The sequence below is a fragment of the Toxorhynchites rutilus genome, chromosome 3, assembly GCF_029784135.1.
Source record: "Toxorhynchites rutilus septentrionalis strain SRP chromosome 3, ASM2978413v1, whole genome shotgun sequence".
Taxonomy (NCBI): Eukaryota; Metazoa; Arthropoda; class Insecta; order Diptera; family Culicidae; genus Toxorhynchites; species Toxorhynchites rutilus.
In genome coordinates, this window is record NC_073746.1 from 65,041,211 (window position 1) to 65,054,294 (window position 13,084).

General features: G+C 37.9%; 3 protein-coding genes across 4 annotated transcripts; 1 reads left to right on the forward strand and 2 right to left on the reverse strand.

Moving 5' to 3' along the window:
- Positions 1 to 2,656: 2,656 nt before the first annotated feature.
- LOC129772821 (histidine-rich protein PFHRP-II-like) lies at positions 2,657 to 3,253 on the reverse strand. The gene is made up of 2 exons (XM_055776308.1): positions 3,203 to 3,253; positions 2,657 to 3,143 (listed from the first exon to the last, which is right to left on the reverse strand). The coding sequence occupies exons 1-2, from the start codon at positions 3,206 to 3,208 to the stop codon at positions 2,709 to 2,711; spliced, it is 441 nt and encodes a 146-aa protein (XP_055632283.1). The 5' UTR covers positions 3,209 to 3,253; the 3' UTR covers positions 2,657 to 2,708.
- A 347-nt stretch (positions 3,254 to 3,600) lies between these two features.
- Positions 3,601 to 4,191, forward strand: LOC129778981 (adult cuticle protein 1-like). The gene is made up of 2 exons (XM_055786194.1): positions 3,601 to 3,652; positions 3,709 to 4,191. The coding sequence occupies exons 1-2, from the start codon at positions 3,647 to 3,649 to the stop codon at positions 4,141 to 4,143; spliced, it is 441 nt and encodes a 146-aa protein (XP_055642169.1). The 5' UTR covers positions 3,601 to 3,646; the 3' UTR covers positions 4,144 to 4,191.
- A 1,865-nt stretch (positions 4,192 to 6,056) lies between these two features.
- On the reverse strand, positions 6,057 to 8,395 carry LOC129778980 (uncharacterized). 2 transcript variants are annotated; one of them, XR_008743537.1, is made up of 3 exons: positions 8,346 to 8,395; positions 7,372 to 8,284; positions 6,057 to 7,298 (listed from the first exon to the last, which is right to left on the reverse strand). XR_008743537.1 is itself a non-coding variant. In XM_055786193.1 (2 exons), the coding sequence occupies exons 1-2, from the start codon at positions 8,349 to 8,351 to the stop codon at positions 7,832 to 7,834; spliced, it is 459 nt and encodes a 152-aa protein (XP_055642168.1). In that variant the 5' UTR covers positions 8,352 to 8,395; the 3' UTR covers positions 6,062 to 7,831. The 2 variants fall into 2 exon arrangements, 1 of the variants encoding a protein (XP_055642168.1); XM_055786193.1 differs by having other exon boundaries at positions 6,062 to 8,284.
- Positions 8,396 to 13,084: the final 4,689 nt, after the last annotated feature.

The following is a 13,084-nucleotide window of genomic DNA, read 5'->3' on the forward strand; positions in this document are numbered from 1 at the left end:
CGTCCAGCGGACCAAGCAGCGGGAGGGCCTGCGTACATACAAGGTTCAGAAGGCTCCTAACCGCGACGAAAGGCAAAACATGGTGGGGAAGACGCGAGCCCGGAAGCTGTACACCGAAATGCTGACGAAGCCGCATTGCCTGGTAATGGACGACGAAACCTACGTCAAAGCGGACTTTCGTCAGCTGCCGGGCCTGTTGTTCTTCTCCGCAGAGGACAAATTCAGCGTTCCGGAGGAGATTCGCAAGCAGAAACTATCCAAGTTTGCCAAAAAGTACATGGTGTGGCAAGCGATCTGCTCTTGCGGAAAGCGGAGCGCCCCCTTCGTGATGACCGGCACGGTAAACGGGCAGGTTTACCTTAAGGAGTGCCTACAGAAGCGCTTACTACCACTATTGAAGCAGCACGAGGGCCCGACCATCTTCTGGCCGGAGCTCGCTTCGTGCCACTATTCAAAGGACGTGTTGGAGTGGTACGAAGCCAACGGGGTCACCTTCGTGCCAAAGGAAATGAACCCACCCAACGCGCCGGAGCTTCGCCCAATAGAGAAATATTGGGCGATTATGAAGCAGGCCCTCCGGAAGAACCCAAAAGTTGTCAAATCGAAGGCGGACTTCAAGAGAAAATGGATTTCTGTTCAAAAAAAACTACAACCTGACGCTGTACAGAACCTTATGGACGGGGTAAAGAGGAAGGTGCGAGCATACGGGCTTGGGCTCGAAGTATGAATAAAAAGAAAATGCCAAAAGTTGTTTAATAGTTTTTATTTTACTGTCTAAAATTTTCCAAAGGATCGGTCCACTGGGTGAATTTCTACAGCGTTTTTTCTGTGATGCAATTTCATGTGACACACCCTTTATTGTGTTTCTCTTCAGTAAAATTTAAAACAGAAAATTAATGTTCTGATTATGAAAACTGGCAATCGAGGTGTCGTAATGAATCGAAATCCGGATACATAAACATTTACGAGGATAACATCAACTACTAAAAATTATTGCTATAGCATAGCATGGAACAGTGCCATTTCAATGGGATTAGAAGACATTCATGTATGTTATGCATTAAAATTTTGTAACTGTGTCGTGATTCAAAATCCGGGAACATTTTAATTATGATTGAAATTCCGGAGACTTTTGTTCCAAATTCTGGACACATTTTATCAGCAGCATTTCTTTGAGAAAAACTTGTTGCTGATTTTTGAAATGCTTATTATTTCATTGTTATTCTGTTATAATATGAATCTTTGCGAAAAACCTTGCTCCATTATTTCTAGGGCTTGTTTCTTGCTATCAATCGCATCTATTGCCAATGATGTTTGGGTTATGTGATGATATTGAATACGAGGGCAGTCCGAGAAGTACTTAGCCTACAAAAAAATGGAAAACTGGCTATTTATATCAACACAGTCTCCTTTTAGCTCGATACACTTGACCCAGCGATGCTCCAACTTCTTTAATCCATCTGAAAAATACGTATTCTCGAAGTCTGCAAAGCAGGCCTCCGTAGCGGCGATGACCTCCTCATTCGATCCAAATTTCTGCCCGGCGGAGGACTATTTCAAGTTTGGAAACAAAAAAGTCGCACGGGGCAGCAGTTCGTAGTGAAATTCGACCAATTTGGCCGTGGCGACGGCGGAATTTGTACTCCCGTGGCCGAGTGGTTAGCGCCACACATTAGCATGCCGGGGGTTCGGGTTCGATTCCCGTTCTGGCCGGGAGATTTTTCGTCAAAGAAATTTCTTCCGACTTGCACTGTGGTCACGCGTATTCTAGAGCTTGGCACTTAGAATACATTCAAGGCGTGTTACTTGGCATAGAAATCTCAACTAAGTACTTAAAAAAATGGAGCAAGTAATAATACTACGTTGAGACGGCAAATGTTCCACTGGGAACGTTAAAACCATTCATGAAGAAGAAGAAGGCGGAATTTCCATTTTTTTTCCATTTTCCTAAAATCCGCGGACACGCCCGCTTCCACACACAGCAAAACAAAACTATGAGTCCTATTCGACTGAAATTTAAACAGCAGCCGTTTACGAGAATGTACTACACGATACGGCGGACGACGGCGGCGGAATTTGTGCTCCCGTGGCCGAGTGGTTAGTGTCATAACTAACATGCCGGGTGTTCGGGTTCGATTCCCGTCAAAGAAATTCGGGGGAATTTTTCGTCAAAGAAATTTCCTCCGACTTGCACTGTGATCACGCGTATTCTACAGCTTGCCACACAGAATGCATTCAAGGCGTGTTATTTGACATAGAAATCTCAACTAAGTACTAATAAAAATAACGCAAGTAATACTACGTTGAGACGGCGAAGTTCCTCTAGAACGTTAGTGCCATTGAAGAAGAAGAAGAAGAAGAAGACTACACGATATGTAATCACTCTTGCGATACTGACACCATCGGGCGATGAGGCTAAGCACTTATTGGACTGCCCTTGTACAATCGGTGGCATTCTTGGTAATAGCTATCGTATGAACGCATCGGTAAGTTTTTTTTAATGTGAACACAAAATCATCACCCTAGTAGAATTATTATACCGTAGAATACATTGAACAGACTACATTCATTCCACCCTACAAATAAACCGACAACGAGAGAAGATAAATAAAAATCAGGACTGAAGTAAATAAAACAAACTATATAATTTGCTCATTATAAAATTTATTCCTTGGTCTAACAGGTTTTGATAATTCAGTCTATACAGTTTACAGAGTTCCTGGAGCAGGTGCCAGATTCAGGGACTTCTGGTTGATAGCGTGTCCGGCGAGTGGAGCCTTATGAACGGCTCCACGGTTAGCAGCAACATATGAAGCCGAATGGTGCACTGGGGTGGCGATCACAGCGGCAGAGTGATGATGGTTATCCCAATGACCATGATGACTATCAACAGCAACGACGGCTGGAACATGATGGGCATCCCAATGAGTGTGGGCAACAATTGGAGCATGATGAACCAGAGCGTTGTGGGCGATGGCAGCATGAGCCCAGCTGTGATGATCATTGGACTGAACCACGGTTGGGTTGACCAGATGATGGGCAGCATAAGTCACCACTGGAGCGGTGTGATGAGCGTAAATCGATGGAATATAAGAACCTTCAGCTACAACGGAGAGGGCCACCATGACTACAGCTGCGATGCACTGTGATAAAATAATATTGTTAAAATCCACATGGTTCTCGATGATCAATTTGAACTTACCTTCATGATTGATGGTTTATGATTCTTTTGGTGTTCTTAACAACTTGAAGATTAATTCAGATATGATTGAAAGTGCAAAAGAATTGGCAATTTATACCAAAATACCTGATAACTTTCAAACGAATTCATACGCGTCGATAATAAATCGTTAACTTCTAACCGAAAATGATCCAAAGCAAAACGCAAAAGTAATTGTTTCTAATGTTCTCTCTTCTACCCTAGTCGACCGATGATTGTGACGAATGAAATCATGCAGCATTCCTTTTTTTTGTGAGAAAAGTTTATATATTAGCGAAAGTAAATGATTGTTGGTTTCCGTATTTTATATGTTCTACTCGTAAATCGGCACAGGTATAAATTGCTTGTAGCGATAGCGTTTGTTAACACAATTCGATTAGTACTCAACTTACTCACATCTTCCGAGTAATTCTCAAAACAATAATCATGAAGGTATATTTTAATTTTAATGTCATTGAATATCATTATTGAATTGTCTTTATTTCCAGTGCATTACAGCTGTAGTCATGGTGGCCCTCGCCGTTGTTGCTGAAGGTTCTTATGTTCCATCGATTTACGCTCATCACGCTGCTCCAGTGGTAACTTATGCTGCCCATCATCTCGTCAACCCAACTGTTGTGCAATCAAACGATCATCACAGCTGGGCTCATGCTGCCATTGCCCACAACACTTTAGCTCATCATGCCCCAATTATTGCCTATAATCACTGGGATGCTCATCACGTTCCAGCTGTTGTTGCTGTTGATAACCATCATGGTCACTGGGATAACCATCATCACGCTGCCGCAGTGATCGCCACCCCAGTGCACCATTCTGCTTCGTATGTCGCTGCTAACCGTGGTGCCGTTCATAAGGCTCCACTTGCCGGACACGCCGTCAATCAGAAGTCCCTGAATCTGGCACCAGCACCAGGAACTCTGTAAATATTTGCACTGAGCTACCAAGACTGTAAAACAAATGGAATAAATATTACCAACAATTAATCAGTATTTTGTATCTTATTTCTTTTATTATCAAAATCTTCTAAAAGGAAGGATTGATAGAAAAAAAAATTTTTTTCGAAAGGAAGGTTCTATTACTGTTATGGCTGACCCTTTACTCATTGAATAAGCATACTTTGCGAAAAAAAAACACCTAATCTAGTTCTATTAAGTTTTTTTCGGGGTATATACGAGGGACTATTTCTGGAGGTTCGCTTTTAAAACTTCTATTTATAACTGCTTACGCCTGATTCGTGACATGTGCCATTGTTTTGGATCTAGTTTATGCTCGGTCTTATCAATGGATACATTTATAAATAAAACTTATGCATACCGTGTTATGAGCAGCAACTGGCATCACAGGAACTGCCGATACAAAATACACTGTTCGATACGATTAATGGACCGGAAGAATCAACGGTCAATATTTCTTTGAAGATGAATCTTCATCTTCGGCCGCCCCGCTATTGTGAATGAATCGGTCGATGACGAGAGAGATATCAATTTATCAATTCAATAAAAAAAATAAATGTACTTTTTGTTATTTATATGCATTTATTTTAAAATCATAAACCTAAAATATATCCCATATTGCAAAGAAGGAGGAAGAAGATTTGGCTTGATTTCCGTTCTGGACATGAGTTTTTCGGTCAATAAAATTTTTTCCGACTTGCACTGCATTCTAGGCGTGTTATTTGGCACAAGAAAGCTCAACTTAAGTACTACTAAGAAAAATAATGCAAGCAATATCTGACAGAAAAAAGTGTGTTGTCACCAGTAGGCTAGAAATATTGTGACGCGGGGAAAGCTTCATAAAATCTGAGGATGGTGTCCAAAACACAACCGCATTGTAAACGTAGGATTACGAACTTATTGCATTTAATTTGCTATCAATACAATTATTATCAATTTCTTTGTTAACTTAGGAAGGAACATAATATTATAACTTTTCTTTAGCAGAATATTTTGATGGCCCCGCTACGTGATTTTGTTGTGACTTCATCGTAGCCATCTAAAATAGATTTTATCTTTCATATTAAGTCTCAGCCTCAGCATATATTGGGTGATCGCTGTCCTCCATCTGATATCATCCGTTGAGGGAAACATCAGATCCGCTCAAGCTGGGATATAACCTGCAGAAACATTCATTCTACTCATCTTCACAACATTAAAAAAACCACACTTCCTTGGTTCGACCGACATAACAGTAGATAAAGACTGGTTTTCACCCATCTATATCTCCGGCATTTTCTTTACTCTCTTCTACTCACTTGACAAAAACGAAACAACCCTTATGTTCCATATCCGATAGCCGTTATTGCTGGATTGTCAGTAGATCAAAGATGCCAAAAAATGATAATAAGTAAAAGCCTAAGAGGCATTCTCAGATGAGACGAATCCCAAGAAATCCATTTGATCGTGTTTCTGAAGGAAACCGACTTCATTGATAAAATTTCATTTATCTGTCGGAGACGACTGAATCGGAAGATATAAAGTGCCCGTAAATAAACAAAGAGGAAGATTAAAGCATACTTCAGACTCGTTTCTTCATTCTTCCAGCTAACAACTAGAAGGGAGCGGCAGCGAGGCTCGTAAATGGATTCCCTGAAGGCCAATATTTAAAAGTTTAGTTTCGGTACTCCAAATCGGCAAACCAACAGAACTCAAACTTCATAGCAATCGGAATGGTTGCACTGAGCTACGCGAGCGATCAGCAAAGCAGTAATATTTTCAAATTTACTCAGCTTCAACACATGACGTTGATCGCTATCTGGAATGTCACTGACAGAGATGCAACATGATACTGAATCATCATCGCTACATTACTTGCTCTTTTAATAGCACAACTGAGGGACCACAAATTATTTATGTATGCCAATCCACCAACCAGAACGCGGGTTTTCCATTTGAATAATGATTGACATTTTGCATTCATATCAAAATAAGTTGAAGAAGAGCAGACTTCCGTTCGGTAATTCCGTTTTTTTTTTTGCACTAGAGAGGCTTTGAACATTCTCGGTTCATTCGTCTTTAACCTTGAAAAAGACCCTTGTTACAACATAACTCCAACTTCTCTCCATGTCTTGAGAAAGACAATTCGTTCCCGCTCGACGCTCGTCAGCACACGGTGTTCGCTCTACAAACTTCAAACGAGAAGTGAAGTGTGAAGGGCAGAAAGGAATGCATTAGTTGCTCGTTATTGACAGTACGAGTAAGTAAGTACACAAGTGGGCACAAGAAATGGATGGGAAAATGAGAATGATTCCAATTTGCGTTAATTTGAACCGTTTACGGATTAGGGAATCGTAATGTATACAATATCAAACAAATTTTAGAGAATATCAATATTGGTATCAAAATATAGTATCATCAGGATTCGCTCGTAGCGAAAATAGTTTTTAACGTTAACTTTATCTCATAAAAACGTTACCTATTTTCTGGGTGCCAACCCTTACTGAAAGATCTAGTCCTACATCAAAATATCCGAATACTTCAAACGAAATTTTAATGGCTTTCTCATCATTTGCCTGGAGATGATTGAGTTTCAGTTCCTGTTTTATTGTTCATTTTTTGTCATAGTTTGTATCGTGTTTGAATTCATTAATACTTTAGTTATCTGCGGCTGTTATTTTTGGCTCAATTTCTTGATCTATCAATACTGGTTTATTCTTCAAATTAATTATCCTGATAGATAAAGAACCTCTTGAAGGTAGACGAATTGAGTTTGCTATAAATACATTGGAAGTCACTTAGGTACCACGCATGAGTCATTAAAGTTTTTCACTATATTTGCAAGAAATTCTGTACTTGGCGTTATAGTTATTGAAACCGTGCCGTATAAGGTTAATGGTATCGGGACCGTGTCATTGATGGTAATTTCACAGACCTGTAATGCTACTCGAATAATTGGATATTTTCTTAACATACCGTATTGGTTTCAAAAATAATTTTTACTTTATACTTTATAAGAATATCTGTACCTTATAAACCAGCTATGTTGCTAAGCATGTTAGGTACCACATTAAATTTGATGCTATATTGCTTATCACCAAATTTTAAAAATTATTTAATGGTTTCAGAGGAGTTCTTTTGATTAGCTTCTCAGGTTTCCTGAAAATAACTTTCCGCTATCGCCGGGTCGATTATTTCTAGAGCAGTTCTCTTGACTACCTTCTCAGGTTTCTCAAAGATCCGTCTTCGTAATTTAATTCCATGAATGCCATGAATGATAGAATATATAGCCAATATACAGATTTTACTTCTGAAGTTACCTAAAGATAATCTCTGTCGCGAAACACAAGAGGTTTTCAGATTTTCGTTTGTGTCAAAAATTTCCATAAAATGAATTGTTCAATAAATCAATTAAAGAAGTTAACGTGTTCCCTCGCGAGAATAAATGTCTTCCAAACGAAAGCGATAAAATGTAAAAACAAAATAAATAAACCATTTTTGTTCCATTTTGTTGATTAATTTTCTAAATACTGTTGTTAAATTGCGTTACATGTCTAAACCAAATCAAGATCCACATTTGTTAACATATATGACAGGTTCATTTATAAATGAGCGATTCCCAGTTATAATCATTCTAAGACCTGGCGTTCTGAAAGCTTACAATGGTATACGTAACACCTCACCCAAGCAAATACTTGCTTATCGACGCAGGAACGTAGTTGTGGTAGCCCACCCCATATATTCCCGTTCCGTAAAGGGCCGCGATGCCCCAGGGATCCCCTCCCGAACCAAGGTTGGCTTGAACAACCGTTTTATGTGGATAACCCAGTCCATGGCCATAATACCCCAGGGAGGCCGCGTGTGGATTCAGGAGATGCGGCGAGTACAACCCGTTAACGGCATGTGGATTCGCATAACCGTCATTGTTTGCCTGAACTACGGTTGGTCGGATGCCGTCGTGGTAGGCATAGGTTCCGGACAGTGAGGGAATCTGGTGTACGAGCGGTGCGACGTGAGGATTGTACAACCCCAAGGCCGGCCATGCCGCGGCATAAGGATTGAACCCCGCGTAGTATGGATTGTAGCTTCCATGAGCAGCGCCTAGCGCCAGGGTGAGTACAGCTAACACAGCCTACACAAATAAAATAGAGAGGACTTTCAATTTGATATTAATCCGACAGTTGAACAATTACCTTCATTTCGATTTACACGTTTCAAGTGACAATCACTCTTTGTCAACGGTTGGTCAATAAACATGCGTTTATATATAGTCTATGAATAGGTTACGAAGGGGCTGGTCAGGCCTAGAAATTATAATTAACACGTCCGTTCGATTAGAGCCGTTCAGCAACATGTGGCTGGTGGAGAAAATAAGTTAACCGCGCGAAGAATGCAGCTTTCAACATTGAAAACACCTGCCCACAAGAACACTTCGAACAAAGCCGTAGCCGGTTAATTCAAACTGTGAGTCACTATTTCCAAAGTTCACCTTGTCTTTGAGAGCAGGTTTCAGAACAAGAGTTAGCAGTAGGAGGAACGAAAGTCTATTGATAACAACGTTCTAATTGCCAAGATCAATTAGTGTAAAGTAACCAACCAGAAATGATTTGCATTCGCACTTACGGGTCGCAAGTGCATAAAATGTACTGAGCAGTATATGTTTTACTATTTTCGAGCAGCGAGAGTGACAAGTGACCGCGGTAGCTTTTACTCTCGATTGAAATGTCACGTTATCACCGTAGTAATCAACCAGTAATAAACCTTTTCTTGAATGCCCGTGTGTGCGGATCTGAACAACTATTCGTATTCGTGTTCAATTCGTATGAGACAATTTTCTGTATTAGACGTAGATCATTTTAAGTTATCGATGAAAGGAAAGAGACTGGATACTGATTATGACACTGTATACAATTCGTATATTGAAGCATAAAATCAAAAAATTGTCTTCACTAGAAGAATGGCTTCATAGTACCAGCTTTCCCTCAACTCGACACCTAGGTACAACACTAGACTATCATATATACAATCAACAAACCTGGCAAACTTCGTCCCGCTTAATTTTTTGTAGTTTTCTCTCGAAATTGTCTATTTTCTTCTCGTGCTTTCGAGATCTATAACATCTTTGTTTTATATATAAGACTAGCTGACCCGGCAAACTTCGTCACGCCCAACATTTGTTTTTTGTTATCAATATCTTCAAACATTCACGTTTTCTCACTATGAGCAAGTTCACGGGTCTAATCGCAGAACTGTTCATTGATTGATCTTCTAACCGACCCCGTTGAATTTACCTTTTAGTATAAAATTCCTAGTATTTCTAACAAAACTCATCATTATAATATCAGATTATTCTCAGACACAATTCTCGTTCAAGATCATTCAACCACATCCTTCCTTCCTTCCCCCAGAAAGGTGGGAGGAGTGTTGAACCGCTTTAGAAATGTTTCTTGCCCCCTATAACCTCCACATGCCAAATTTGGTTCTGTTTGCTCGATTAGTTCTTGAATTACGCAGAAATGTATGTTTCATTTGTATGGCAGCCCCCCCGCCTCCTTCATAGCGAGGGAAGGAGTGTCTATTCACCATGGAAACGTTTTGTGTCCCCTAAAACATTTGCATGACAAATTTGGCTCCATTTGCTTGATAAGTTTGCGGATTATGCAGAAATTTGTCTTTCATTTGTATGGCAGCTCCCCCTTAGTGAGGGGGGTGAAGTGTCTAACCACCGTAAAAACATTTATTGCACCCTAAAACCTCCACATGCCGAATTTGGTTTCATTTGCTTGATTAATTCTCGAGCTATGCAGAAATTTGTGTTTCATTTTGATGGCAGCCCCACTTAAGAGAGGTGGGTGGAGAGTCTAACCACCATAGAATCATTTATCATTTATTATATACAATGTTTCTATGATGGTTAGACAGTCCTTCCCCCACTCAAAGGGGGGGGGGGGCTGCCATACAAATGAAACACAAATTTCTGCATTACTCGAGAATTAATCAAGCAAATGAAACCAAATTTGGCATGTGGAGGTTTTAGGATGCAATAAATGTTTCTATGGTGTTAAGATACTCCTTCCCCCTCTCTTAGAGGGGGCTGCCGTACAAATGAAACACAAATTTTTGCATTACCCGAGAATTAATCAAGCAAATTAAACCAAATTAGGCATATGGAAACTTTAGGGTGCAATGAATGTTTCTATGGTGGTTAGATACCCCTCCCCCCTCTCTTAGGGGTGGCTGCCATACAAATAAAACACAAATTTCTGCATTACTCGAGAATTAATCAAGTAAATGGCGGGACGAAGTTTGCCGGGTTAGCTAGTGGAACATAAAGCTTTAGGCAAACTTATCACTGCGTAACATTTGAACACATGCCCAATTGATTTTTTTTTGTGTACGTTCCTATTTTTCTTCAATATTCTCCAATTCTAATTTGGATGGAGACACACACAACGATATAAAAACAGCTCAAATCTGACCTTCAGTTCATTATGATGACGAGTCATAAGTACATCTAAACTACCGTTGGCAGAAAAAATGTAATCTTCGGAAGAAAAAATGCTTTTTCGTGTGTTGAAGGGTAAAATCAACAAATAAAAGAATGCTTTTCAAGCGTTTTAAAATGTTTGGGGGCAAACCTCTGTTTCTCTCAGACTGAACAGTTTGGGAAAAAAATCCAAACGATGCCAATCAGGGATCGAACCAAGGTCGGTAGAAAGGAAAACATAAACGTGAATCTGTATCGTTTTCGCTCGCAGGTCGTGTATGTGGCAAAGTATGCGGAAAGGGTTAATGCGTGCTTATTTGCAATGTGTCTCTTATTTCGTTCTCTCATATTGTTATAGACGAATTTCATGCCAACTCGACTGGCCGTTGGCAGCACCATCTCGGATAGCAGTGAAACATTGTGGGTGTAAAGACATGAGTCATTAAGGCAACTTTGCATACTTGAAATATTCGAACTACTTTTTGGAAAAAGCCAATTTTTTTTTAAATTTTTTTCAAAAATTTACAGTTTAAAGCCTACAAAATTATTGTCAAAGGAAATTGTTTAAATTTTCACAAAAAAATACCAAACAAATTTTGGAGAAAAATTTCGCTGACAAAAAAGTTATTTTTAAATTTAAAATTCATTTTTCTCAAAAACGTATTTTTTTTTAATTCTCAAAAATATATATATGAATAGCCCTTACAATTTCCAACAAGTTATCCATACATCGGAAGATGAGCACTTCTACATGGACATTTTTTTTCTAACAACAACTTTTTTATGTTTTCTTTGAAAAAAATACAACTAATCCTAATTTTGTTTAAAGTCAAGATAGCGATATAGTGTATCCAACAAAGTTGTAGATCTTATTCAAATATGTACGGTTGAAGACGTCAATATTCTATCTGTTATAGTTTTTGGAATATAAGTCATTTTTGTATGAAGACTCCTGATAAAAATAATGTTTTGTTCGTAACATTTTTGTGTGTGTATTCTCACGTTTGACATATTCTTGACATGTTTCTGAATAGAGAAAAGTTAGCAGAGCAGGTAAATTGCGATAATTTACGAATTAAACATTGATAGTAAGAAAAAAATTAAAAAGTTGTTGTTCGAAAAACTTTTTGCATGTAAATGTGCCCATCGTCCGATGTATGGAAAATTTGTTGGAATTTTCAAGAGCTATTTATATCTATTTTTTTCAGAATTTTAAAAGCATATGATATCGAGAAAAATGAATTTAAATTTTTAAAATATTTTTTTTCAATGAATTTTTTTTCCAAGAAATTCTTTGATAGTTTTTATTGAAAACCTAAGTAATTTGCTACATTTTATTCTCTGACCATCTTTTTGTGGATCTTATAGTTTTTAAATTAAGATCTTTCGAAACAAAGTTGAAAAACTCAAAATTTAAAAAAAACCTACAAACAAAATCTATCAGACCTACCAAATTTTAGTCAAAGAATGGAATGTAGAAAACTATTTTGGTTTTCATTAAAAATTATCAAAGAATTTTTTGGAAAAAAAATTAATTGACAAAAAAATATTTTAAAAATTAGAATTCATTTTTCTCGAAAAAATATGCTTTTAAAATTCTGAAAAAAAATTAATATAAATAGCCCTTAAAATTTCAAACAAGTTTCAATTCGTTACATTTTTATGTATAAATTATCGCATTTTAAATGCTCTGCTAACTTTTCTCTATTTAGAAACATACCAAGAACATGTCAAACGTGAGAATTTACAAACAAAAATGTTACGAACAAAACATATTTTTTTTCAGGAATCTTCACACAAAAATGACTTATATTCCAAAAACTATAAAAGATAGAAAGTTAATGTCTTCGACAAAAGTTTATATTTTAACAAGATCTAAAACATTGTCGAATACATTATACCGCTATCTTGATTTTAAACAAAATTAGAATAAGTTTTATTTTTTCCAAAGAAAACATGAAAAAGTTGTTCGAAAAACTTTTTCCCTGTAAAAGTGCCCATCTTCCGATGTATGGACGACTTGTTGGAAATTGTAAGCGCTATTCATTTATATATTTTTGGAAATTTAAAAAAAAATATGTTTTTGGGAAAAATTAATTTTAATTTTTAAAATACCTATTTTGTCAGCGTTTTTGATATTTTTTTTTGTGGAAATTTAAACAATTGCCTACGTTTCATCCTTTGACCAGAATTTTGTAGGTATCATAGTTTTTGAGTTATAAATTTTTAAATAAAATTAAGAAAAAAAATTGGCTTTTTCCAAAAAGTAGTCTAATTTTTTTCGAATATTTCAAGTATGCAAAGTTGCTTAAATGACCTATGTCTTTACACCCACAACGTTTCACTGCTATCTGAGATGGTGCTGCCAACTCCTAAACGAGTTGGCATGAAATTCGTCTATATTGCTATGGCATGTGCATTATACAAATGCTGTACTAGTATGGG